The sequence below is a fragment of the Trachypithecus francoisi genome, unplaced genomic scaffold, assembly GCF_009764315.1.
Source record: "Trachypithecus francoisi isolate TF-2019V2 unplaced genomic scaffold, Tfra_2.0 Lachesis_group0, whole genome shotgun sequence".
Classification (NCBI taxonomy): Eukaryota; Metazoa; Chordata; class Mammalia; order Primates; family Cercopithecidae; genus Trachypithecus; species Trachypithecus francoisi.
In genome coordinates, this window is record NW_022681453.1 from 168,559,535 (window position 1) to 168,584,485 (window position 24,951).

General features: G+C 40.5%; 1 protein-coding gene across 3 annotated transcripts in view; it reads left to right on the forward strand.

Annotated features, from left to right (window-relative positions):
- KAT2B (lysine acetyltransferase 2B) overlaps nt 1-24,951 on the forward strand; it is a 118,644-nt gene that overhangs the window by 73,346 nt on the left and 20,347 nt on the right. For all 3 annotated transcript variants that reach the window (XM_033212776.1, XM_033212777.1, XM_033212778.1), the window contains exons 6-11: nt 539-730; nt 4,177-4,283; nt 9,467-9,592; nt 12,811-12,947; nt 15,767-15,975; nt 16,981-17,107. In XM_033212776.1, the coding sequence (XP_033068667.1) occupies nt 539-730; nt 4,177-4,283; nt 9,467-9,592; nt 12,811-12,947; nt 15,767-15,975; nt 16,981-17,107 (898 nt within the window). The remainder of the gene's footprint in view (nt 1-538; nt 731-4,176; nt 4,284-9,466; nt 9,593-12,810; nt 12,948-15,766; nt 15,976-16,980; nt 17,108-24,951) is intronic.

The window sequence follows — 24,951 nt, forward strand, 5'->3', positions numbered from 1 at the left end:
TTTTCCTCAGAGGACTAGGTGGTTAATTCTGATTCTTTCACAGAAGAGACTTCCTCAGCTTCTCCTTTAACTTTTTCTTTTATTTAAACTACCATTAGTGTGCCAGTAACTCCAGTTATACTATGCCTTTTATATACAGTATTTCATTTAATGCTAACAAGAACCCAATGAGGTAGGTATTTTTGTTGTCCCCATTTTACAGGTAAGGAAAGAGAGGCTAAATAGCATAATTAAATTTTCAAAGTTATGCAGCTAGTTAAGTGGCACAGCAGAAATTTGATCCCAGGGGCTGTTTGACTCCAGGACTCACTGTGTGATGCTGCAGAATAAGTTGACTTTAACAGAATTAGACACAAATGGTGGTGTAAAGGCAAGCTAATTCCCAAGTTTCACTAGCTGGTAGGGATATTGTTGCTTCTTATTGTAGGCCTAGTTTTTTTCCTGCTATGGTTAATAGTACGAGATAAACATAATTGGATATTTCTGATGTCCTGGGGGTTTACAGGATATTGATGGTGCTTGACTTCTCTTGTCGCAGGTGGCTGTGTTACTGCAACGTGCCACAGTTCTGCGACAGTCTACCTCGGTACGAAACCACACAGGTGTTTGGGAGAACATTGCTTCGCTCGGTCTTCACCGTTATGAGGCGACAACTCCTGGAACAAGCAAGACAGGAAAAAGATAAACTGCCTCTTGAAAAACGAACTCTAATACTCACCCATTTCCCAAAGTAAGGGAGAGTTTTTGCTGGTCTTTGTTTGATCCTAGAGCTCGAGGTTGCTAAATACAATGCCAAAGCCTGCATAAATAACAAGATCAGGAATGATAGAAAAAGCATTCCAGGCCAGGCGTGGTGGCTCAAGCCTGTAATCCCAGCACTTTGGGAGGCCGAGACGGGCGGATCATGAGGTCAGGAGATAGAGACCATCCTGGCTAACACGGTGAAACCCTGTCTCTACTAAAAAAAAATACAAAAAACTAGCCAGGTGAGGTGGTGGACGCCTGTAATCCCAGCTACTTGGGAGGCTGAGGCAGGAGAATGGCGTGAACCCGGGAGGCGGAACTTGCAGTGAGCTGAGATCCGGCCACTGCACTCCAGCCTGGGCGACAGAGCGAGACTCCGTCTCAAAAAAAAAAGAAAAAGCATTCCAAGGGGGAGGGAGAAAAGTCCCTCAGTTCCCTTTGTGAATCTTCTTGGGTATTTTCCAGTCCATTTATTAGCCTGACTTTGGGTTGACTGCCGTCATTGCTCCCTTATCCCCTCCTCATCCTACCTGAGTCATTGTCTCTGACTCTTATAGAATGGGGCAGTGCTTTCTTTTGTATATTCAGCGGCCAGGAAGCTCTAGAAAGATGAGGGAGAATGTTTAGGTACATTTTCCAGCCACTCAGAAATGGTGCAAAAGTAGTCAAGTGGTTTTTTTTTTTCCATTCAATTTCTCCAACTTTTTCTAAGCACTGGTGAACCATCCCTGCCTCAGCTATAGTAGACTTGCCCCCACTCTTTGGAAACTAGACTGCAAAAGCAGGGATGAAGAGGAACAGAGACCTCCTTCAGCATGACCTTTGAACCTCTATACTAAATTTCTTGTAGAATATGCATACTTTGGTGCTTCTTGCACCTGTCAGAGCTCCAAAGCATAAATAATCATTTAAATATTTTAAAGGGAAGGAAATGCTTCAAAGCAATAGAAAGTTGCGGTGCTGCACCATTGGCCTTGGAAATGTATTTTTAATGCTAAGAACCAAAAATTTAAGCTAAGAGGTTGGATGCTGGTGAGATAGGCCAAGGGTGCAGTTGATGACTTCTCATGGAGCAGTAACAGTGAGAAATGAATGAGACAGTTCATTTTGTGGTTGTCATTCTGCCTAGATCAGCATTTGGTCAGGAAGGCAAAAGGCGTAATTTGAAAAGGCTGGCTAGGTATGATATAGCCTTCCTTCCCTACACCATTCTGAACTGCTGATGTAGAGAATAGAATTTGAGAGGAAGTATTCTTTGGTGAAAGATTGATGAAACCCTGTTTTGTTTGAGAAACTAGATTTTTATTATTGAGATAGTATTATTAGATTACAGAATTTTTGTCTCACTAAAGATAGAGTTTTAATTCATAGCAATAAGTTAGGTTCAAAACAACAACAAAAACAACAAAATAACAAAAACAACAAAACAACAAAAAACCAAAATGGTTTTCTGAGAGAAATTGACTGAAGATTCCATGGCGTTTTAACCCAAATCCTAAACCTTAGATAGATGTCATGAGTAATTCTGATGGGCTTTGGCGGAACACCTAATATTTGCACATATGTTTCAGCAACCTGATTGTCAAAATTTTCTTTAGAGAACCAGTACATGAGACTAAGTCATGACATGGACATTTTGTTGTCCTCTGTGGAGGGAGATTCTGAAGCACTTAAACTGCAGTTTGGATGTTGCTCCCAAAACGGGTTATGAAATTAGGGCACACTCATGTATTTCAGTGTCTTTTAACTGACGTAAGCTCCTTTCCTTAGAGACTGAAGCAGTTTTCTTACTTATGTATCTATTACATTTGCTATATAAGCAGCATTTTATGTTTTCAGGTGATAGCTGTCATTCTGTCTCTGAGTCAGGGGACAAAGAAGACTCCTCCCTTCCCAACACCTGTTGTGGTATTTAAAGAGAAATTTTAGTTACTTTGCATAATAACATTTTTCCCATAACAAATTCATTTTTTGCTTCTTGCAGATATTTGCTAATTATAGTGTGTTTTGTTCCCTCAGCCCATAGTTCTGGCATGCTTATGCTAAGAGCTAAAACATCCATGCTGCCTTCTTTTCTTCTCTGTTACTAATGGTGGGGTAAAACTACCACCCACTTCTCCTTTTAAATCCCTTTCCACCGAATATGACAACATTTAAGGCTATTGGGGATTTGTACCTACAGTTTTGGCAGCAGAACCACACATGTTGAAACCTGAGGTATTATTTGAGTCTTGGGCACTGTTTCAGCGTTAGAGCTGGGACCGGCTTCCCAGCACCCAGGGAGGTCTCTGCAATTCTCAGATGCATTTTCAGGGCTTACATTCTTGTCTTCGTATTCTTCATATGTGCTGCCTTTTTTCCCACTTGGCTTTAACATGTGCCTCTTTCCCCATTCACCTAATTACAAAGTTTTTTTTAAGTTTTTGTATCTATATTTCATTCTAAAAGTGAAGAAAATTTGGTCCAGGGGAAAAAATGAAGAAGACCACTGATAGCTTCACCACCCTGAACTATTTTTAGTGCTTTTAGATATTTCTGTTTTCCCCCCACTTATTGACGAAAAAAAATTCAGTAAGCCTCAGAGGGACTTAGGTATCTGTATTTCTTTTTTCTTTTTTTCTCTTTTAATTTTTAAGTTTTTAAAATCACCTGCCCTATTTTGATAAGCATCTGTATTTCTAATAAGGTTTCCAGATGATTTCTATGGGTTGCCAAAACTTGAGATCCATTTGGTTTAAAGTTAGCGTAGTAATGAATTAGTTACTGGTTCCAATCCTGATCCTGCCATTTACTAGTTGCAGGAATTTGATCCAGTTATTTAACTTCTCTGTGCCCTACTTTCTTCATCTGTGAAATGAGTATGAATTTTATCTCATAGGGTTGTTAAAAAGATCAAGTGAGTTAGTATACATCAACCACTTACACCACTGCCTATCATGTAGTAAGAGCTATACATGTGGGTGACAAATAAAAATAGAAAATATAACTCATAGAGTTGATGTGAGGATTCAGTAAGAAGTTCTTAGAGCAGTGCAGGCACAAAGTAAGCACTCAATAAATATTAGTAACTTTTGTGAAGGTAATGACAGTGACAATGCAGCTATATGGAGGGCTGAAATCATGCTCTGAGATTCACTGAGGAAGATTAATGAATTTCTACTGATGTAATTCATGTGTCTGTATCCTATGTTGTGTTAAACTATGCAGGGTCAAAAGAGTAAACATTTGTATAAATGCATTTCTGTATTTGTATATACCAGGGCTGCCCAACTAAATTGTAATTTCGGTTGTAATCCTCCATTATATTTCTGATTGAAGGTTTGAGACACTGATGTTAAGGTGATTGCCACAGATTATTAGGGCTGTTGTCCTTACAGTAGTTTTTTTGTTTTTTTGTTTTTTAAATCTTATTGCTATTACTCTTGTGTCTAGATTTCTGTCCATGCTAGAAGAAGAAGTTTATAGTCAAAACTCTCCCATCTGGGATCAGGATTTTCTCTCAGCCTCGTCCAGAACCAGCCAGCTAGGCATCCAAACAGGTAAGTTTCCTTTTACATAAATCAGAGAACAACCAGGAAGGCCAACCTGACGTGTAAGTTGCAGTGAACTACAACTTATACTTAGCTCTATAGTCAAATGAGCTTAGCTCTATAGTCAAATGTTGGCTCTTTCCAAACCCAATTATAGTCTCAGTTGATGGCTAGACACACCTAGGAATCAAGTCTCCGTCTGACCTCTTCATCTATGGTATCTGTTTTGTACATCAAGTTACCACCAGGTATAATGGTGGATAGCGAGTGAGAATGGCAGTCTTGAGTCTCAGTCTCAGGATGTGAACTACTTCCCTGTGGGAGCAGGGCATCCTTGCTATTGCTGAAATCAGCCAGTGGCATCAGTTGGCATTTTGTGAGGAAGGAAGACAGGTGCCTTCTGGAGTCACAGTGATCCCAGAAAGAGGATCTGAATTCCTGCCTTTGACACTAGGAAGACTCCATGGAGAAGTTTGGCAAGAAATGCCGAAACAGTTTATATCTGGCTATGGGGAAAGACAGGATGCAAAATTTTGATGTCAAGAGTTTTTTTTGTAGTGCTCTAGGTCAATGTGTAATATGGGGGCTTGTGAGTATTGCCTCTAATGCCTCCAGCAAAGAAAAAAAGATTTATTCTTGCTTTAAAAACAAAATTGAAGTAAAATTTATATGTAGTAAAATGTACTCTTTTTACCGTGCTATGTTTTGACAAACACATATATTTGAGTAATTACCACTGCCATCAAAATACAGAACAGTGGCCTCCTTCCAGACAGATTCCCTTGTACCTCTCTGTAGTGCATTCGTAGTCCTACCTCGAGCTCTGGCAACTAGTGATCTGTTTTTTTGTTCTTATAGTTTTGCCTTTTCCAGAAAGTCACAGGAGTGGAATCATATAGTAGACAACTTTTTGAGACTAATAACTTTAACTCAGCATAATGCATTTGAGAGGTGATTTTTGAAAAAGGTTTTCATCTAGAGCTCAAGTTTAGGTGTAAATATAACTAAATCCCTACAAACCAAAGTACTAGTGAATGAGGAATTTTATTTGAATCATACTCTTTTTGTTTGAGCTCATTACCAAAAACATGTCAAAAACATATTTGTGTCCTTTTTTTTTCTTTTTTATAACCTGAGGTCATAATTTCATGTATCTCTGATCCAAAACCTGTAGTGCTTTGGGGCCTGTCTGTGCCTATTACATGTTTCTTCTACAGTTGAGCAATCAGCATTTAGTAGACATGTTTTCTGTGGTTACTGGACATATCCTTTGCATTGCTCCCTCTGTACCTGTGCTATTCACTTTACCTTTGATTTGATTTCACCTAACTTTCAAATGACATTTCTTCTGCAAACTCTTTCCTAAGTTCTCCCATCCCTTCTAGCAAGGACTGGATCTCTTTTCTTCCAGACTTTCACAGAGCCTTGAATATATCCTATCCTTGGTTCTCAAACATGACTGCACAATGGAATCACCCATGGAATTTAAAATGCACTGTATACTGATTTCTGAGTGCCATTCCAAGAGAGTGTGAGATTATTGTCCTGGGGTGTGGCCTGGACATTGGAACTTTTAAAAAAACCCCAGGTAATTTTAATGTGCAGCGACATTTGAGAATGACTGTGTTAGACAATACTCACCTCATATTATCCTAGCCCCATTTTTTCTGTATGTCTTTTATCTCTTGTGGATGCAGCTTTTTGATGGTCAGAGACCCAGTTTTGTCGCAATAATTGATACATTTATTAAGTGCTTGGCTAAGAAGCTTCGTTGGTATCTTTAAGCCTTTTCACAAACCCTGGGAGGTTGGAATTATGATCTCCTTTACATAGTTGAGGAAATAGAAGCTCAAGGAGGAGCAACAAATTGCCCAAGATAGACCTTGTAAATGACGGAACTGGGTTTCACATCCGTATTTAATTCCTAAATATTACACTGTAGTAAGAGAGCCAGAACTCTAACCACTACATCACACCATCTTGGTGTGTGCTGCCAATATACAGCATACACTTGTGGAAGGAATGAGTGAAGAACAGTTTCCTCCCTCAGGCAGTGGGGGACCAAAGTTATTCAGCAGGATCAGTATAGTTCTCCTTTGGTGGGTCTGTGGAGAGGATTTCTCTGTATGTGAAAACTCCCCTTTACCCTTGTTTGCTCAAAATTCTCCAATCTGCTCAACTTCCAGCCACATTGTTATCTGTCATAGTACAGGATGGAGAAGGAAGAGGTTGTTGTCTGTGACCGTATGGAAATTTTATTCTTTTTTCTGTGGCTAAGGTTGTCACCAGGTTAAGTTGGATTGTACACTTTAGTATTACCTGAAGCCGTCAGAAGCGGGCTGTCTTCTCTTGTTCTACTGTAATTGCAATGTGTTCTCTTGGGGGAAAAGAAGAGTGTAATCATCTACTTAATTAGCATGTCTGTGCGTCGATGCAACTGTGATAAATGACATTCATAAGGATGGATCTGAAATTTTACAAGATACTCAGATGTCTTCTGAATCACCAGAGCTTTCTCTTTGTTCAGAATCACTCCAGTATGCTTTGAAATTCAGAAGGCCTATATATATTGGGAGAAAAAAACATAGAGCATGGCACTTTAGTATATTCTGATTTTTGACAAACCACTAGCTATTCAGTTAGAAGTGCTATGGGTTGGTATCTCTCTTACTTGGTTTACTTATTTTTTTTTTTTTTTTTTTTGAGACGGAGTCTCGCTCTGTCGCCCAGGCTGGAGTGCAGTGGCCGGATCTCAGCTCACTGCAAGCTCCGCCTCCCGGGTTTACGCCATTCTCCTGCCTCAGCCTCCCGAGTAGCTGGGACTACAGGCGCCTGCCACCTTGCCCGGCTAGTTTTTTGTATTTTTTAGTAGAGACGGGATTTCACCGGGTTAGCCAGGATGGTCTCTATCTCCTGACCTCGTGATCCGCCCGTCTCGGCCTTTACTTATTTTATTGCCTTCTTGGCTGCTCGGAATGTCCTTGTTGACTGAATTGTGACTGTGTTGAAAGTTAGATGAATATTCTCTCTGACAATTGTCTGTACTGCCATGCTGTGTCTTGTGTGTGACTAGTGTTTTTGAGAATGTCTATACCCCTTGTCACCTCTCACCTCATCAGCCACTAGTCAGCAACACAGCTAGCAAAGCAGCATTCTACTCTGTAAGGCTTTTTTTTTTTTTTTTTTTTTTCCTGTGATGGAGTCTCACTCTGTCGCCCAGGCTGGAGTACAGTGGCACCATCTCTGCTCACTGCAAGCTCCGCCTCCCGGGTTCACGCCATTCTCCTGCCTCAGCCTCCCGAGTAGCTGGGACTACAGATGCCTGCCACCAGACCGGCTGTTTTTTGTATTTTTCGTAGAGGCGGGGTTTTACCATATTAGCCAGGATGCTCTCCATCTCCTGACCTCGTGATCCGCCTGCCTCGGCCTCCCAAAGTGCTGGGATTATAGGCGTGAGCCACTGCACCCGGCCTACAATGGCCTTTTCTAAAAAACAGAAACATAAAAACCCTTTTTGTTTGGAAATACTATCAAACTCACAGTAGAGTTACAAGAAGAGGACAAAGAAATCCTGTATATTTTATATCCTTTACCCGGTTATAAACCAATTGTTAACATTTTGCCATCCTTGCTTTATTATTACCCTTTCTCTATCCCTTCTTTTTCTCTTTTATTCTCTCTCTACTCTTCCCCTAAGTTATTTACATATATATATATAATTTAGGAGAAAAAATTAAATATATAAGATATATATTTTTATTTATATAATATACAAATATTCACATACGTAAATATATATTATATATTATTTATATATAGGTATATATATTTTCTCGTAAATTTGTGTGTGTTTGTGTGTATGTGTGTGTTTATGTATATATAAAACTTAGGGGAGGAGTAGAGAGAGAGGAAAAAAAGAAAGAGAAAGAGAGTGACATATAGGCCAGGTGTGGTGGCTCATGCCTGTAATCTCAGCACTTTAGGAGGCCGAGGTGGGCGGATCACCTGAGGTCAGGAGTTTGAGACCAGCCTGCTCAACATGGGAAAACCTCATCTCTACTAAAAATACAAAAAATTAGCCGGGAGTGGTGGTAGGCGCCTGTAATCTCAGCTACTCGGGAGGCTGAGGCAGGAGAATAGCTTGAACCGGGGAGGCAGAGAAGGTTGCAGTGAGCTGAGATCGCACCACTGCACTCCAGCCTGGGCGACGAGAGTGAAACTTTGTCTCAAAAAAAAAAAAAAAAAGCTATATATATAATATATACTTTTAAAAATATATATTTTTTATATAAAAAGCTATATATAATATGTTCTTAAAAATATATAATATCCAAATATGTAATATATATATTTTTGAAAAAATATATTATATATATTTTGAAAAATATATATATTTTTGAAAATATATATTATATATATTTTTTTCTCCTAAATTAATTGAAAGTTACAAACATCATGCACCTTTAGTAATTTTGATGTCTCTCATATATTCTCTAACGTAAAAACTATAGTTTTCTGTCAGCAAATTTAACGTTGATGTAGTATTGTTATCTAAGCTCTATGCTGTCTTCTGTTTTTGCCTCTTGTCTCAATAATGTGGTTTATTGCAAATTTTCCATTGCATCAGGAGGCATATGATGTTGGCTTGTCCCATCATTGTTGGTATTAAGTTTGATCACATGGTTCTGGTGGTGGTCACCGGCTTTCTCCACTGCAGTATTACTACCTTTCCTTTTTAATAAAAAGAAGTACTTTTGTGGGGAGATATTTTAAGACTGTATAAATATCTTGTCTTCATCAAAATTATACTCACCAGGTTTAGCCTACACACATGATCTTCCTCAAATCAGTTATCATATGGTGGCTGCCAAATACTGATTTTTTTTTTTTTTTACTAACTTCCACCATTGCTTCCTTATTTCTTTGTTGGTATTCTTGAGCTTTCCTCATCTCCACTTATTTATTTATTTATTCATTTATTATTTTATCAATATGGACTCAGATATCCTTGTTCTGTTTAATGAGTTTTAATCCCTACTGTCTTTGTTATTTTGATGCCTTTGGCTTATGTTTTAAAGATGACTTATTTTGTGGCATTGGGCAGGAATGGGGTAGTCCCATTGCACTTGGTTTCTTGTTGCCTAAGAAAGGAGTCAGTCATCTAACACCTTCTTCTCCTTTTGCCCGGGCAGTTATCAGTCCACCTCCTGTGGCTGGGACAATTTCATACAATCCAACCTCATCTTCCCTTGAGCAGTCAAATGCAGGGAGCAGCAGTCCTGCCTGCAAAGCCTCTTCTGGACTTGAGGCAAACCCAGGTAAGCTCTTAAGAGGGATAAGACAGGGCTGTGACCTGCCCCAGGAGCTCTATTACCTGAGGAGTGCAAAAGGTAGACTTAAACCAACTACAGTTTCTGCATGTCCAGGATTTTAATGGCCAGAAATCACTTTGTATTAGGCTTTTGGCTGTACTGGTTAGTTATTACCATCTTAAAACTGTAATAACTGGCTGGGTGTGGTGGCTCACGCCTATAATCCCAGCACTTTGGGAGGCCGAGGTGGGTGGATCACGAGGTCAGGAGATCGAGAGCATCCTGACTAACACGGTGAAACCCCGTCTCTACTGAAAATACAAAAAATTAGCTGGGCGTGGTGGCGGGCATCTATAGTCCCAGCTACTCGGGAGGCTGAGGCAGGAGAATGGCGTGAACCCGGGAGGTGGAGCTTGCAGTGAGCAGAGATCTTGCCACTGCACTCCAGCCTGGGCAACAAAGTGAGACTCCGTCTCAAAAACAAAAACAAATAAAAACAAAAACAAAACTGTAATAACTTATTGTCACAGCTCACTCATTTGGTGTGTTGCCTGAGAGTTGGCTGATTTCAGCTAGTCTCACTCAATCTTGGCTAGGCTTGCTTGCAGATTACCCATTGATTATAATCTCTGTTTTGGGCTTGGCTTGGCTAGAGCACTTAAGCTGAAGCAACTCTGCTTTACATATTTCTCATAATTTTCCTGGGACTATTAGGCTACCCGGAACATGTCCTTCTTCTGAAGAGAGAGGGCAGGAAGAAATACACAGTCTCTTGAAGCCTAGGCTCGGAACTTGTAAACCATTGCTTCTGCCACATTCTTTTTTTTTTTTTCTTTTTATTTGAGATGGAGTCTCACACTGTCACCCAGGCTGGAGTGCAGTGGTGCGATCTCAGCTCACTGCAACCTCTGCCTCCTGGGTTTAAGCGATTCTCCTGCCTCAGCCTCCTGAGTAGCTGGGATCACAGGTGCCCACCACCACGCCCGGCTAATTTTTGTATTTTTAGTGGAGACAAGTTTTTCCCATGTTGGTCAGGCTGGTCTCAAACTCCTGACCTCAGGTGATCCACCTGTCTCGGCCTTCCAAAGTGCTGGGATTACAGGTGTGAGCCACCATGCCCTGCTGACTTCTGCCTCATTCTGTCGTCCAAAGCAAGTCATATAGTTGAACTCAGAGTTGAGAGGTAGAGAAGTGGAAAAAGGTAGTCTATTCCTTTCGTAGGAATCACTGCAAAGTCACATGGCAAAGACTGTAGATACCAGGAGGGTAAATAATTTGGCCATTAATGTAATCTGCCACGTGGGCAAAAATATCTCTTGATCCTAGAAGTATTTCACAGTTAGAGAATGTTTTGAAGGTTGCTTTTCTGTCCACAGACTTGACATCAGACAAATCTTGGATGTTACCAAATTGTTAAATAAAAGAAGTACCGTGAAAGAGGGAAAGAAGAGGACCTTATAATATAAGAAGTACCAAATATTTATTATATGCCACCATTCCCTTTCACTTCCAAGGGAGATATCACTAATCCATGCAGAAACTCTACCAGTGAGCTTGGATTCAGCCTCAGATTTAAAAAAAAATCATAAACACCATTAGCAGTGTAAGAAGCGGGGGGCATATCAATTAACAAACCCCAGCCATGAAATAAATAGTTTTCAGCATTACTCTTAGAGAATCATGGAATTTGAGGACTTATTGGTCAAATGTCTGAAAATATTGTTACTTGTTTCCAAAAACAAACAACAAAAGAATTGTAAAAAAAAGAACTCGACAAAAGCCATTTAGTAAATAATATGTAATATTTCTGGAAGAATATTCTACAGTCAGGTTGCTTTATATTGTTCTGCTCCTTTTCAACTAAAGATAGTGAGAATGCTGTGTGGAGAATGTTATATTGAGATAGCAGTGGGATTCACATGTGAGGAAATAAATTAGATCTAGACATCTTAAAAATTCAGAAAATTTACTTGTAAAAATAAATACATGTTATGTCTGGAAAAAACTGGAAAAACCAAACATGAGAATAGAAAGGAGAAAAAAACTACCATGCAATCTCATGAGGAAAGTAGAAGAAAGTTCTCTTTGCCTTTGCATGGCCTCTCCTATTGTGTGGAATGGTGAGATTGCATCTACTTGATAGGCTACTGGCCGTGCTCACTTTGTGAGGCATCATTTTAAGGCAAAAAAGCGTTGTAAAAGATGAAGTGTGTCATTTTGTAATAAATTAAATTCATTGTTTATTAAAAATAAAACAATTTATGGTATATTTCAAATATATAATATTAGACATATATACATAATATATATACATACATATACATATACATACGTGTGTGTGTGTGTATAGCCAAGCCCAGCAGAGATTCCAATCAATGGGTAGACTCATGAGCAAGCCTGCCAAGATTGAATGAGACTGGTTGAAATCAGCCACCCATCAGTAAACACACCAAATGAATGAGCTATGATAGTAAGTTATTATGGTTTTAGGACTGCATTTGGGGTTGGTTTATTACATAGCAATAACTAATCAATAAAGCCCAAAGCCTAATGCAAACTGATTTCCATACATATATGGTGGAGTGGGGGTGGCGGGGTGGGGGTGCAGAATTAACATGACTTCAAGGAGAAATAATCAAATCAACCAACAGTTGAGTGTTTAAACAAACAACTGAGTAATTCATAGGTCAGACAAAAATACCAGTAAGGCTCTGGAAGCCCATACAACATGATCAGTAAACTTGAGCTAATGGAGTTATAGAGATCAAAATGTGAAAATACACATTCTTTCCAAGAAGACACTACACATTTACAAAAGACTGATCTTATTTTAGGCCATAAGGCAAATTTCAAAACATTTTGACACTTTGGTGTCATATGGACCATGTTCTCTGACCTCGAAGAGACTATATTAGATAGTACTAACAAACCATAGCTAGAATCACCCCTTTGCATTTGCAGATGAAGAAACATGTACCTTAATATTTCATGTATCTAGTTAAACATCATCATAGAAAGTAGAGAATATTCAGAATGAATTGGGTTGGCAGTTATTGTGAGCTTGTCCCTTCTCTTTCCTATCTTCCTTTGTCACCCCTTCCCCTGGTGGTAAGGATAGAATTGACCTCCATACCCATCAGTGCTGTTAGAAAATTAGGCAGCGTGTATTATTTGTTTTTTGTTTAGAACCACCCATTGTTTGCCTTTTATTTTGATCATCACAGGAGAAAAGAGGAAAATGACTGATTCTCATGTTCTGGAGGAGGCCAAGAGACCCCGAGTTATGGGGGATATTCCGATGGAATTAATCAACGAGGTTATGTCTACCATCACGGACCCTGCAGCAATGCTGGGACCAGAGGTCAGCAGGGTAAACCTGGGCAGCCAGCTGGTAGACCTCTTCTGCTCTCCTGGCCACTCCAGCTGTCAGAAGTGGGGATGCTAATGCTGAGAGTTAACATGTTATGCTACCCTGGTTTGCATTTAACCTGGTGGTCAGTGTGGAGAGGGCAGGAACAACTGATCAAGAGGTAATTCCCCTTGATGAATATCACATCACAGGTCCACTTACTAATAATCTCACAGTTGAAGGCATCGTTCCCAGCTTTTTATCCTGAAAAATTTCAAGCCCTCATAAATGTTGCAAAAATGCTGTGATAAAAATCCATAGACTCTTCACTTAGATTCAGCAGTTAACATTATGCCACATTTGCTTTCTCTCTTTCTCCCTGCGCCTTCGCATATGCTCTTTTCTCTTTCTCTCCCTGCTTCCCATGAACCATTTGGAACCGTTTCAGAATTAAAAACACATGTCGTAATACTTCACCCCTAACAATTTTTGCATGTACTGTATCTCATAAGGAAGCTATTCTCTTACATAACCACAATGCAGTCATTACTGTTAGAAAATTTAGCATGGTTACAATATTTTCTAATACAGGGTTGGTGAATTACAGCCTGCAAGCCAAATCTGGTCCACTGGCTGTTTTTTCAAATAAAGTTTTATTAAAACATATTGTCTGCAGCTGTCTTTGCATTACAACTGTAAATTTGAATAATTGAGACGGAGAATGTGTGGCTTGCAAAGTATGAAATATTTATTATCTGGCTTTTCACTGAAAAGTTTGCTGACCTCTGGCTTAATATAAAATCGTATTTAAATTTCCCATATATCTAGATGATGTCCGTTATAACCTTTGTTGTTGTTGAAGGATCAGTTAGGGATTGTGCATTGCATTGAATTCTTCTCTCTTCATTTCTTTATTCTCCTTTAAAACAACTCCCAGCCCTGTTTTGGTCTTTTGCAGCACTGCCATTGGTGAAGAGTCTTGGTCGCTAGTTTTGTATAAGGTCCCTGTTTTTGGATTTCTTGATTGTTTACTAAGGATTAGATTCAAGTAAAGGCATTTTTGGTAAAAGTGCTTCTGTCATCTCATTGCCTTGCATCTGAGGGCATGCAAAGCAATGACACTTCTTTAGACATGCCTGTCTTAAGACATTTCTGACAGCTTCCAGGAAATGAAGAAATGGCTTGGAGATTATATTACAGTGTTAATTTTCAATTTGCCATGTTTCCTTAAGTATTTATTTTATGATATTGAGGATACTTCAGAGAACCAGAATGTTGTGATAGAAAAATCTTTTCCTAAAATGATCTTTCCATTTCCTTCTAGATATCCAGTCTGTGAGGGCTTAAGACTATAGTTTTTTTTAGGGATTGGGTAACATTGCAGATTAGCTGAGTTTAGTTTTTTTCAGCTCTCAAATGGGAATTTGTACTAGTCTATTGCATTGCTACAAAGAAATACCTGAGACTTGGTAATTTATTTTTTTTGAAAAGAGCTTTAATTGGCTCACAGTTCTGCAGACTGTACAAGAATGGCATCAGCATCTGCTTAGCTTCTGGTGAGGCCTCAGGGAACTTCTACTAATGGTGCAGGGTGAAGTGGGAGCAGGCACATCACATGGTGAGAGAGGGAACAAGAGAGTGAGGAGGAGGAGCCAGACCCCTTTAAACCACCAAATCTCCTATGAACTAACTGAGCAATAACTCATTCATCAACAAGGGCATGGTGCTAGGCCATTCATGAGGGATCTGCCCTGATGGCCATTCATGAGGGATCTGCCCTGACTTCCCGCTAGGCCGCACCTCCAGCATTGGAGATTGCATTTCAGCATGAATTTGGAGGGGGCACACATTCAAACGACATCAGGATGCAATCACATGTTTCAAAATATTTTGGATATATTAATATTTAGTAGTGTACTGGAGCTGGCTTATACTGGAATGCAAAGAAAATTGTTAAATTTTTAGGAATTTTGTGAGCTGGTTGTTCCATATGTTGGTAGCTTGAAATTGACCACCATGGCACCTGGTTACCTGGATAGCCAGTTCTGGACTAATGAGATGAAGTGTCGCCAGTTAGGGCCTTCCTTACCTGAAGAGCTGTTTGTGGAGCATTTACTTGCAAACCACTGGGCAGATTAAATAAGATGGGGAGCATAAGTGCTGGCACGTGATTGTGCTTCCAGCTATGGTTGAGTGTAAGTCAACAGATATTGTCTGGAAAAAAACCTGTTCTTTAAAAAGAAGTGTTAAGAGTATATTCATGAGTGCTACTATTGGGCCTGTAATGAGAATTTGAATCTGTCATCTCAAGGGTCCTTCAAGCTCAGCTGGAGAGGATTCCTTTAAGCCAGAGGTTGGCAAACAATAACCCACAGGCCACATTTTGTCTGCTTACTGTATTTTTAAACAAAGTTTTATTGGAACAGTACTGCACTCATTCTTTAACATATTGTCTGTGGATGCTTTTGCATTATAGCAGATGAAGGAGTAGTTGTGACAAAGACCTTATGGCTCACAATGTCTAAAATATTTTCTATCTGGCCCTTCACAGAAAATTTTGCTGGCCCCTAATCTACACTGAATATCATCCATGTACACATATAATACTCCAATTTCTCAAAATGCTTTACCTGCCTTTTCTGTCTTGTCTTCATAACTTGTATGTATATATGTCTCTGTGTGTATGTGTGCACACATGTGTGAATTTAGGACTCTGAAAATCCACAAATGTGTATCTTATTAGAACACAGATGAGAAGCTTGGATGTGTCCCATCCCCACTGTCTTGAGAGAATAGCTCTGTGTAATTTTTTCCTGTCTCTTGCATCTCAGACCAATTTTCTGTCAGCACACTCGGCCAGGGATGAGGCGGCAAGGTTGGAAGAGCGCAGAGGTGTAATTGAATTTCACGTCGTTGGCAATTCCCTCAACCAGAAACCAAACAAGAAGATCCTCATGTGGCTGGTTGGCCTACAGAACGTTTTCTCCCACCAGCTGCCCCGAATGCCAAAAGAGTACATCACACGGCTGGTCTTTGACCCGTAAGTGGTACTTTCTGTTCCTTCTTCCTTATTTCCTTTTTAAATGAAAGAGGAACTACTTAGATAGTGAAAGTCAGCCATAGTCATCCACCGAATACCACTGCTCCTGTCTTGCTGTGGATACAGAGCTGCACCAAGCTAATTTTCATGTCTGAAAGTGCTAAGATTAATTTTAAACAATTTACAGATTTTCTTGTTAATGATAATGAAACTTTGTATTTTACATCGCTGATGACTATCCTGTGCTTCATTCTTTATAGCAGTGAGAGAATGTAACACTAAGATGTTCTACTTTTTTCATAGTCAAAATATTGGTTTTGGTATCTTAACTAGGTGCCATTATTGCCCAGGTCTGTGGGCAATTACTGGGATATAAGACAGGTTAACTTTGAAAATCCATTGCTTTAAAAAAAAAAAAAAAAAGCCACAAAACCCCAAAGAACTAAACTTCTCTAATTGAATTTATTTTAACATATATAGCCCAGTAGCCTCTGGGGACTGTGATCCATGCCTGTGACAATTCAGAGTGATGCTTTAGACAGAGAGAAGGATTCCATAATGCAAAGTTTCACAAATTGTATATGTATATTTTAAATTCTTTTTCATAATGTTTCTGTAATATTTTGGAGTAGGACTTAACTCTTCAGAGACACGTATCATGTTTGTCCATGACTTCCTGCTCTCCCCTGACCCCTCCTTGGCACTGGATGTGCCAGTTCCAGAGTACCTCCGCACATACACTGTTCTCTATTTTAAACCTCAGACACTTCTTAGGTGACTGGTACTTTGTTCTGATGGGAGTGCTGATGACGTCTTGTGCAGTCAAGCTTGCTCTAAAAAGTTCAGATAAAAGGGTAGTCTAGTGAGATAGGGGCTACATGAAGGAAGTTTCTATAGAAACTTAGGACATGCCCCTCTTTCTTAGTTGGTTAATAAGGAACACCCCAAAAAGTATACTTGTATAACTAGGATAGGTAAAACTTTGACATAATCTTATTCTTTCAGGAAACACAAAACCCTTGCTTTAATTAAAGATGGCCGTGTTATTGGTGGTATCTGTTTCCGTATGTTCCCATCTCAAGGATTCACAGAGATTGTCTTCTGTGCTGTAACCTCCAACGAGCAAGTCAAGGTAAGGGTAACCCAAGGTCTTAGAAGAAAAGCAGAATGTGGGTCTTCTCACTAAGGCCTGCAGAGCTTGGGAAGATCTCTCTGTGCCATGTCCAGAGAAAGTTCAAAGTGGAGTTAAGGACTTTCTGGGAATAGTCCTCTCACTCCAACGGTCCCCAACCTTTTTGGCACCAGGGACTGGTTTCATGGAAGACAATTTTTCCACGGGCCAGACTAGGGGTATGGTTTTGGGATGAAACTGTTCCACCTCAGATCATCAGGCATTAGGTAGATTCTCATAAGGAGCATGCAGCCTAGATCCCTTGCATGCACAGTTCACAATAGGGTTTGCACTCCTATGAGAGTCTGGTGCCACCACTGATCTGACAGGAGGCAGAGCTCAGGCGGTAATGCTCACTTCCCTGCCGTTCACCTCCTGCTATGTGGCCTGGTCCCTAACAGGCCACGGGCTGGTAATGGTCTAGGGGTTGGGGACCTCTGTCTCACTGTGAGTGTATGTGTATGTGTGTGAGAAGAGTAAATGGTTTCACCTACCAACAAGTAGGGTTGTACCAAGGCTTTGTCGGACTTTGGGGCAAGGTAGCAGGATACTGTACAAGTTCAATGTGTCACTCAACTATCTATAGCAAATGAAGGGATATTTGAAAATAAATCTCAGTTAATTTCTTTTTTTTTTTTTTTTTTTTTTGAGACGGAGTCTCGCTCTGTCGCCCAGGCTGGAGTGCAGTGGCCGGATCTCAGCTCACTACAAGCTCCGCCTCCCGGGTTCACGCCATTCTCCTGCCTCAGCCTCCCGAGTAGCTGGGACTACAGACGCCCGCCACCTCGCCCGGCTAGTTTTTTTGTATTTTTTTTAGTAGAGACGGGGTTTCACCGTGTTAGCCAGGATGGTCTCGATCTCCTGACCTCGTGATCCGCCCGTCTCGGCCTCCCAAAGTGCTGGGATTACAGAGTTAATTTCATTTCATTGTTAATTTACACACACACACACACAAACACGTAATCACAATTAGTGACACTGAACTACTGGAAAGGATATGGTTAATGTGGATTAGAAAGATGATTCAGGCAGCTTACACTTCAGAAAGATTTCTTATGACCTTGTCCCTAAGGGAAGACAAGGACTAAAGAAATTCTTTAAGGGAAGTCATGAAATTCTATAAGGGAAGTCATGTAAATTTATGAATAAATTTCAGAAGTTATTCTGTAGGGTTTGGCGTGTGTTGGAGTGTCTTTTTGTTTTGGTTTGTTTTGTTTTTTATGTTGCTAATTTACCTTCCCAGTTGTCTTTGGCCTAGGTCCCTTCCTTTCCGGGAATTGTGTCCATGTTTTATTGGTATTGCAGTTGGTGCCGCAATCTGGCAAGAATAAACTAGACTCTGAATTGACAGAAAGAGCTCTCATCTAGACCTTGTCCTGTTCTACTTTCTTGCTTTTAAGAAAAGGGAACCAGAAAACGTGTCCTTAGAACGTTATTCACTTAGGACTGGGCGCAGTGGCTCACACCTGTAATCCCAGCACTTTGGGAGGCTGAGGTAGGTGGATCTCCTGAGATCAGGAGTTTGAGACCAGCCTGACCAATGTGGTAAAACCCCATGTCTACTAAAAACACAAAATTAACTGGGCGTGGTGGCACATGCCTGTAATCCCAGCTGCTTGGGAGGCTGAGGCAGGAAAATCGCTTGAACCCAGGAGGCAGAGGTTGCAGTGAACTGAGATCACACCACTGCACTCCAGCCTGGGCAGTGGAGAGTGAAACTCCATCTCAAGAAGAAAAAAAAAAAAAAAAAAAAACAACTTTGTTATTCATTTAGGATTTTCATGGGCAGACTAAAGATTAGCAGCTCAGGATTAAGATGGCTGCTGAGAAGAATTATTGGAAGGTCTAAAGCAATGAGTGCAATAGAAATATAAAGCAACTTGCAAATATGAGGTTATAAAAGCACACATATATGTGCTTTTAAATTTTCTGGTAGTTATATATTTTTTTTAAGAAAAGCAAGTGGAATCCAGTGAGATTAATTTTGGAAATATATTTTATTTTACCCGTATATCCAAAGTGTTATTAGTATAACTGCAACAGCCATTCAGCATCATGAAGAATTATGGAGACCTTTTACATTACATTCTTTGTTCTGTACTGTCTTTTTTTTTTTTTTTTTGAGAAGGAGTCTCGCTCTGTCACCCAGGCAGGAGTGTAGTGGCTCCATCTCGGCTCACTGCAAGCTCCGCCTCCCAGGTTCACGCCATTCTCCTGCCTCAGCCTCCTGAGTAGCTGGGACTACAGGGGCCTGCCACCACGCCCGATTGATTTTTTGTGTTTTTAGTGGAGACGGGGTTTCACCATGTTGGCCAGGATGCTCTCCATCTCCTGACCTCGTGATCCACCCACCTCGGCCTCCCAAAGTGCTAGGACTTACAGGTGTGAGCCACCGTGCCCGGCCTTTTTTTTTTTTTTTTTTTTTTTGAGACAGGCTCACACTCTATTTCCCAGGCTGGAGTGCAGTGGCGTGATCTTGACTGCATCCTCTGCCTCACGGATTCAAGTGATTCTCCCACCTCAGCCTCCCAAGTGGCTGGGAACTACAGGCACGTGCCACCATGCCCGGCCAATTTTTGTATTTTTAGTACAGATGGGGTTTCACCATGTTGGCCAGGCTTGTCTTGAACTCCTGACCTCAGGTGATCTGCCCGCCCTGGTCTCCCAAAGTGCTGGAATTACGAACGTGAGCAACCATGCCCAGCCTTGTACTAACTCTTTGAAACCAAGCATGTATTTTACATTTACAACACATCTCAATTTAGACAAGCTGCCTTTCAAGTGCTTGACAGGCACATGTGGCCAGTGGCTCCTGTATTGAACAGCGCTGGTCTAAGTATTTTCTTGACTCCTTCAGCTTCAAAGAAGCAATGCCATTTACGGAAACCAAAAATAAGTCCCTGAAAGGAATCATTCTCTGCATTAGGGGCACAGCCTGTGCTGCAACCTCCACCTCCTGGGTTCAGTTGATTCTCATGCCGCAGCCACCTGAGTAGCTGGGATTACAGGCGTGAGCCACCGCGCCCGGCTTCAGTGCCAATTATAGCTGCTGCGATGTATTTATTCTCACAAAGCACAAGTGGGCTTTTTGTCTTTGACTCTTTGCACTAAGCATCAAAGGGCAAATGCAATTCAGCAGTCTTACATTCATCATTCTGACTGGGGAAGGTGAAGACCCATATTTGCTTGAAACTGATCTCTGGCTCATTTTCAAGGAATTCTGACAGTGTGTCTTTAGATGGTGCTGTTGCTGTGTTTATCATTATTCCCCGCTAGCCGAAGTGACAGATGTCCAGATGTTTCCAAATGTTCAGAGTAAGAACTTATTTAAAGGAAAATTTTCTTTGGCTTTTCTTAGGGTGAAGACCTGGAAAATATGTCCTTGGTTTGTAATTTTAGAAAAAGATGGCATAATTTTTATTTTCAAAGATAGCTATACCAAGCACCTTGTTTGGAAAGGTTGATTAAGGTTGACTTGGACACTTTTAGGGATACTAGAGGGAAACTGAAGGTATTTAGTATGAATTGGATACTTTGTCTTATTACTTCCCAGAAAGGCATTTTTTCCCCCAAACCATGTAATTTTCTAAAGACTTGAAAAGGTGGCCAAGCATCACAGACTCAGTAGGAAGAACAAGAAAAGCAATCACTTCTTGTAAGTGACTTGAAACTGTAGTTTTAGAAAATGAAGATTAGTCTTTCAAAACAAAATAGAATGGATGAGTTTAGTGTGTGTGTGTGTGTGTTTGCATGCGTGCGTGTGTGTGTTTTAATGGTGAGAACGTGTGTGTGTGTGTGTGTGTGTTTTAATGGTAAGAACCAATCTTTAGTAGAAGTAAGAATGGGAGAAACAGTTCTTCCATGAATTTCCTGGTCTTTTTTTTTTTTTTGAGACAGAGTTTTGCCCTTGTTGCCCAGGCTGGAGTGCAGTGACGTGATCTTTGTTCACTGTAAACTCCGCCTCCTGGGTTCTAGTGATTCTCCTGTCTCAGCCTCCCTAGTAGCTGGGATTACAGGCATCAGCCACCATGCCTGACTAATGTTTGTATTTTTAATAGAGACGGCATTTCACCACATAGGCCAGGCTGGTCTCGAACTCCTGACCTCAGATGATGGCCTGCTTTGGCCTCCCAAAGTGGTGGGATTACAGTTGTGAGCCAGTGTGCCCGGTCAATTTCATGGTCTTTTTACTGTCCTGTGTCATTAATGATTAATGAACAACTTTTGAGACATCACACTGCCCAAGATATTTACATTTTCACTGGCGTATAGTCTAAGATAAAGATTGCTGAGCTCTGCCAATCCAGCAACACTAGACAACGTGGAAGCACTGCTCCAATATGGAGTACAACTGAATGGGTCCCAGTGGCTGTAGCATACATTATTGAAAACAGCAAATTCATAACAGATTTTATTTTTATTTTCATTTTTTGATTTTTTTGAGATGGGGTTTTGCTCTGTTGCCCAGACTGGAGTGCAGTGGCATGATCACAGCTCCCTGTGTCTGCGACCTCCTGTGCTCAGGTGATCCTCCCACCTCAGCCTTCTGAGTAGTTGGGATCACAGATGTGCACCACCATGCCTGGCTAATTTATTTTTTGTAGAGATAGGGTCTCCCTATGTTGCCCAGGCTGGTCTCGAACTCCTGGTCTCAAGTGATCCTCCCTCCTCAGCCTCCCAAAGTGCTGGGATTATAGGCGTACGCCATTGTGCCCAACCATAAGCAGCTGTTTTAAGTATTTATTTTACTATATTAAAAATCGTGGCTAAATGGCATTTTAAAGTCTGTGTTTGGTCATTTTGGAGAATCACGCTGATAAACAAATTCCTGTGAATTCTTTTTTTTTTTTTTTTTTGAGGCGGAGTCTCGCTCTGTCGCCCAGGCTGGAGTGCAGTGGCCGGATCTCAGCTCACTGCAAGCTCCGCCTCCCGGGTTCACGCCATTCTCCTGCCTCAGCCTCCGGAGCAGCTGGGACTACAGGCGCCGCCACGTCGCCCGGCTAGTTTTTTGTATTTTTTAGTAGAGACGGGGTTTCACCGTGTTAGCCAGGATGGTCTCGATCTCCTGATCTCGTGATCCACCCGTCTCGGCCTCCCAAAGTGCTGGGATTACAGGCTTGAGCCACCGCGCCCGGCCCCTGTGAATTCTTTAAATTAGATTTGTATGTGGATTTATTGTGCTGAAAACACAAGATAACATTTGAGAGTTTACTTGAAGCTCCTCTCCTGATTTTGGAATATCTTGTAATCTAGCCAGGTGCGGTGGCTCACACTTGTAATCCCAGCACTTTGGGAGACCAAGGCAGGTGGATCACCTGAGGTTGGGAGTTCGAGACTGGCCTAACCAACATGGTGAAACCCTGTTTCTACTAAAAATGCAAAATTAGCCAGGCGTGGTGGTGCGTACCTGTAATCCCAGCTACTCAGTGGCTGAGGCAGGAGAATCACTTGAACCCAGGAGGCAGAGGTTGCAGTGAGCCGAGATTGAACCATTGCACTCCAGCCTGGGCAACAAGAGTGAAACTCCACTCCAGCCTGGGCAACAAGAGTGAAACTCCATCTCAAAAAAAAAAAAAAAAATTGAATTTGACATTATATGCAGCTTTAAAATTATGTAGCTAATGTTTGTTTACCATAGTAGGTATTTAAATAAACACTGAAGTTACCAGATAGTTAGAAAATGATCCTTTGGATGGCAGGTAAAAATAAAGGTGTACAAACAAGGGGAAAGAGTTCTGGGGTTAAAATCTAAATAAACATTTGCTTATAATAGCTTTATGTTGTCACTGCCTCTCTAACCAAGGCAGTACTTAAACTACCATGACTGCTAGTCACAAATACTAGTTAGATACAGCGGAAGTTCAAGTTAAAAGACAGAGCCCCTTCTCACAAGCAACTTGGAATCTGGAAAAGTTTTTTGGAGAGATGACAAATTTGTGGTCACTGATGAAAAATATCTTATGCAGGTTTTGAGAAGCTATTTACCAAAGAACCATTGTTATTCTTGAGTAAAATTAATTGGATTGTGGATGAGGGGGACAAATTTATAGTTTCTATTAACTCCTTACAAGATGGTGCATACAACATAATAATCTCTCTTGTACTGGCATCCATGTTAAAGTGAATTTCATCAGAAGACACGTTTCTTACTAATTTTTAGAGATTATTTTTCCTGTGCACATGCGTTCACTCCAACTGGCCAACTGTTTGCTTCCCTCTAGTTAAAAAAAATTTTTTTAAAAAAATTTTTAATTATGTAAGACATATGCAAATACATTTTCAGATAAAACAAAAATCCCATTTCCCCTTCCCACTACCATCCTGCTATTTTTATCAGCTTGGTACGCATCCTTCCAGGTCTTTTTTTTTTTTTTGAGGTCCTTTTTTTTTCCTGTCGCCCGGGCTGGAGTGCAGTGGCGGGATCTCAGCTCACTGCAAGCTCCGCCTCCCGGATTTACGCCATTCTCCTGCCTCAGCCTCCCGAGTAGCTGGGACTACAGGCGCCCGCCACCTCCCCCGGCTAGTTTTTTTGTATTTTTAGTAGAGACGGGGTTTCACCGTGTTAGCCAGGATGGTCTCGATCTCCTGACCTCGTGATCCGCCCGTCTCGGCCTCCCAAAGTAGAGACGGGGTTTCACCGGGTTAGCCAGGATGGTCTCCATCTCCTGACCTCATGATCCGCCCGTCTCGGCCTCTCAAAGTGCTGGGATTACAGACTTGAGCCACAGCTTCCGGCCTCCAGGTACTTTTGTATTGACACATGTACTGGAACTTACTGAACCTACAGATAAGAGGTGATTGTGTGGTTTTTTGTTGTTGTTTTCTTTCCCATTTAAATAAATGGAGTTCATATTGTATGCATTGCCTTACTGGAAAAAAACTTAACATTGTCTTAGAGACCTTTCAGCTTTAGTGCCTATATGTGATTGTTTAAATTTATATTTAGATACATTAAATTAAAATGAATGTTTACATCCTTGGTTACTCAGGTACTCAGTAGCTACATGTGACTAATCATTATCATATTGGATAGCATAGATAAAGAACATTTTCATAATTGCAGGAATTTCTATTAATGCTGATATATAGCTACTTTATTCTTTTTGTACAGTATTTTATAATATGGATGCACCATAATTTATGTAATCATTTCTCTACTGAAGACATATATGCTTATTTCCAGTAATATTCTATCACCAACAATGCTCTGTTTAGAAATGTTTCCTTAGACACTGAGAAGCAGAATTCCTATATGAATTAATATAGCCAGTCTAAATTTAAAAAATTATTTCCGGATTGCCTTCTCAGTGGGTCTACCAGTTGACATTTTTCACCAGTGGTGTTGGAGAGAATAGTTCTCCCTACCATTACTGGCACTGGGTACATAAACTGTAAACATATTTGCATACCGTAAGTGAAATATTTCATTTTATGGTAGAGTGCTCTGATCGCTATTGAGGTCGAACATATCGCTTATATTTACTGGTAATATTCTTGTTCTATCCTTTGACAAATTTTCTTTTATTCTATCTCTTTTTTTGTACTGATTCTATAGAAGATATTTATGTATTTTTGATATTAAATCTTTGTAATATATGTTGCAGCTACACCCCCTAACTTGTCATTTGTCTTTTGTTTATGGTATCTTTGATTATTTATGGTGCCTTGAAGAAGTTCTAAAATTTGAAGTATTCTACTTAATAATCAGTCTTTTACTTCATGCTTTTGCATTTTATATTTTCTTTAAGAAGCCTTTTTGTAACCCTAAGTTATATGCCCACTTTTCCTGTATCTTTTTATAATAC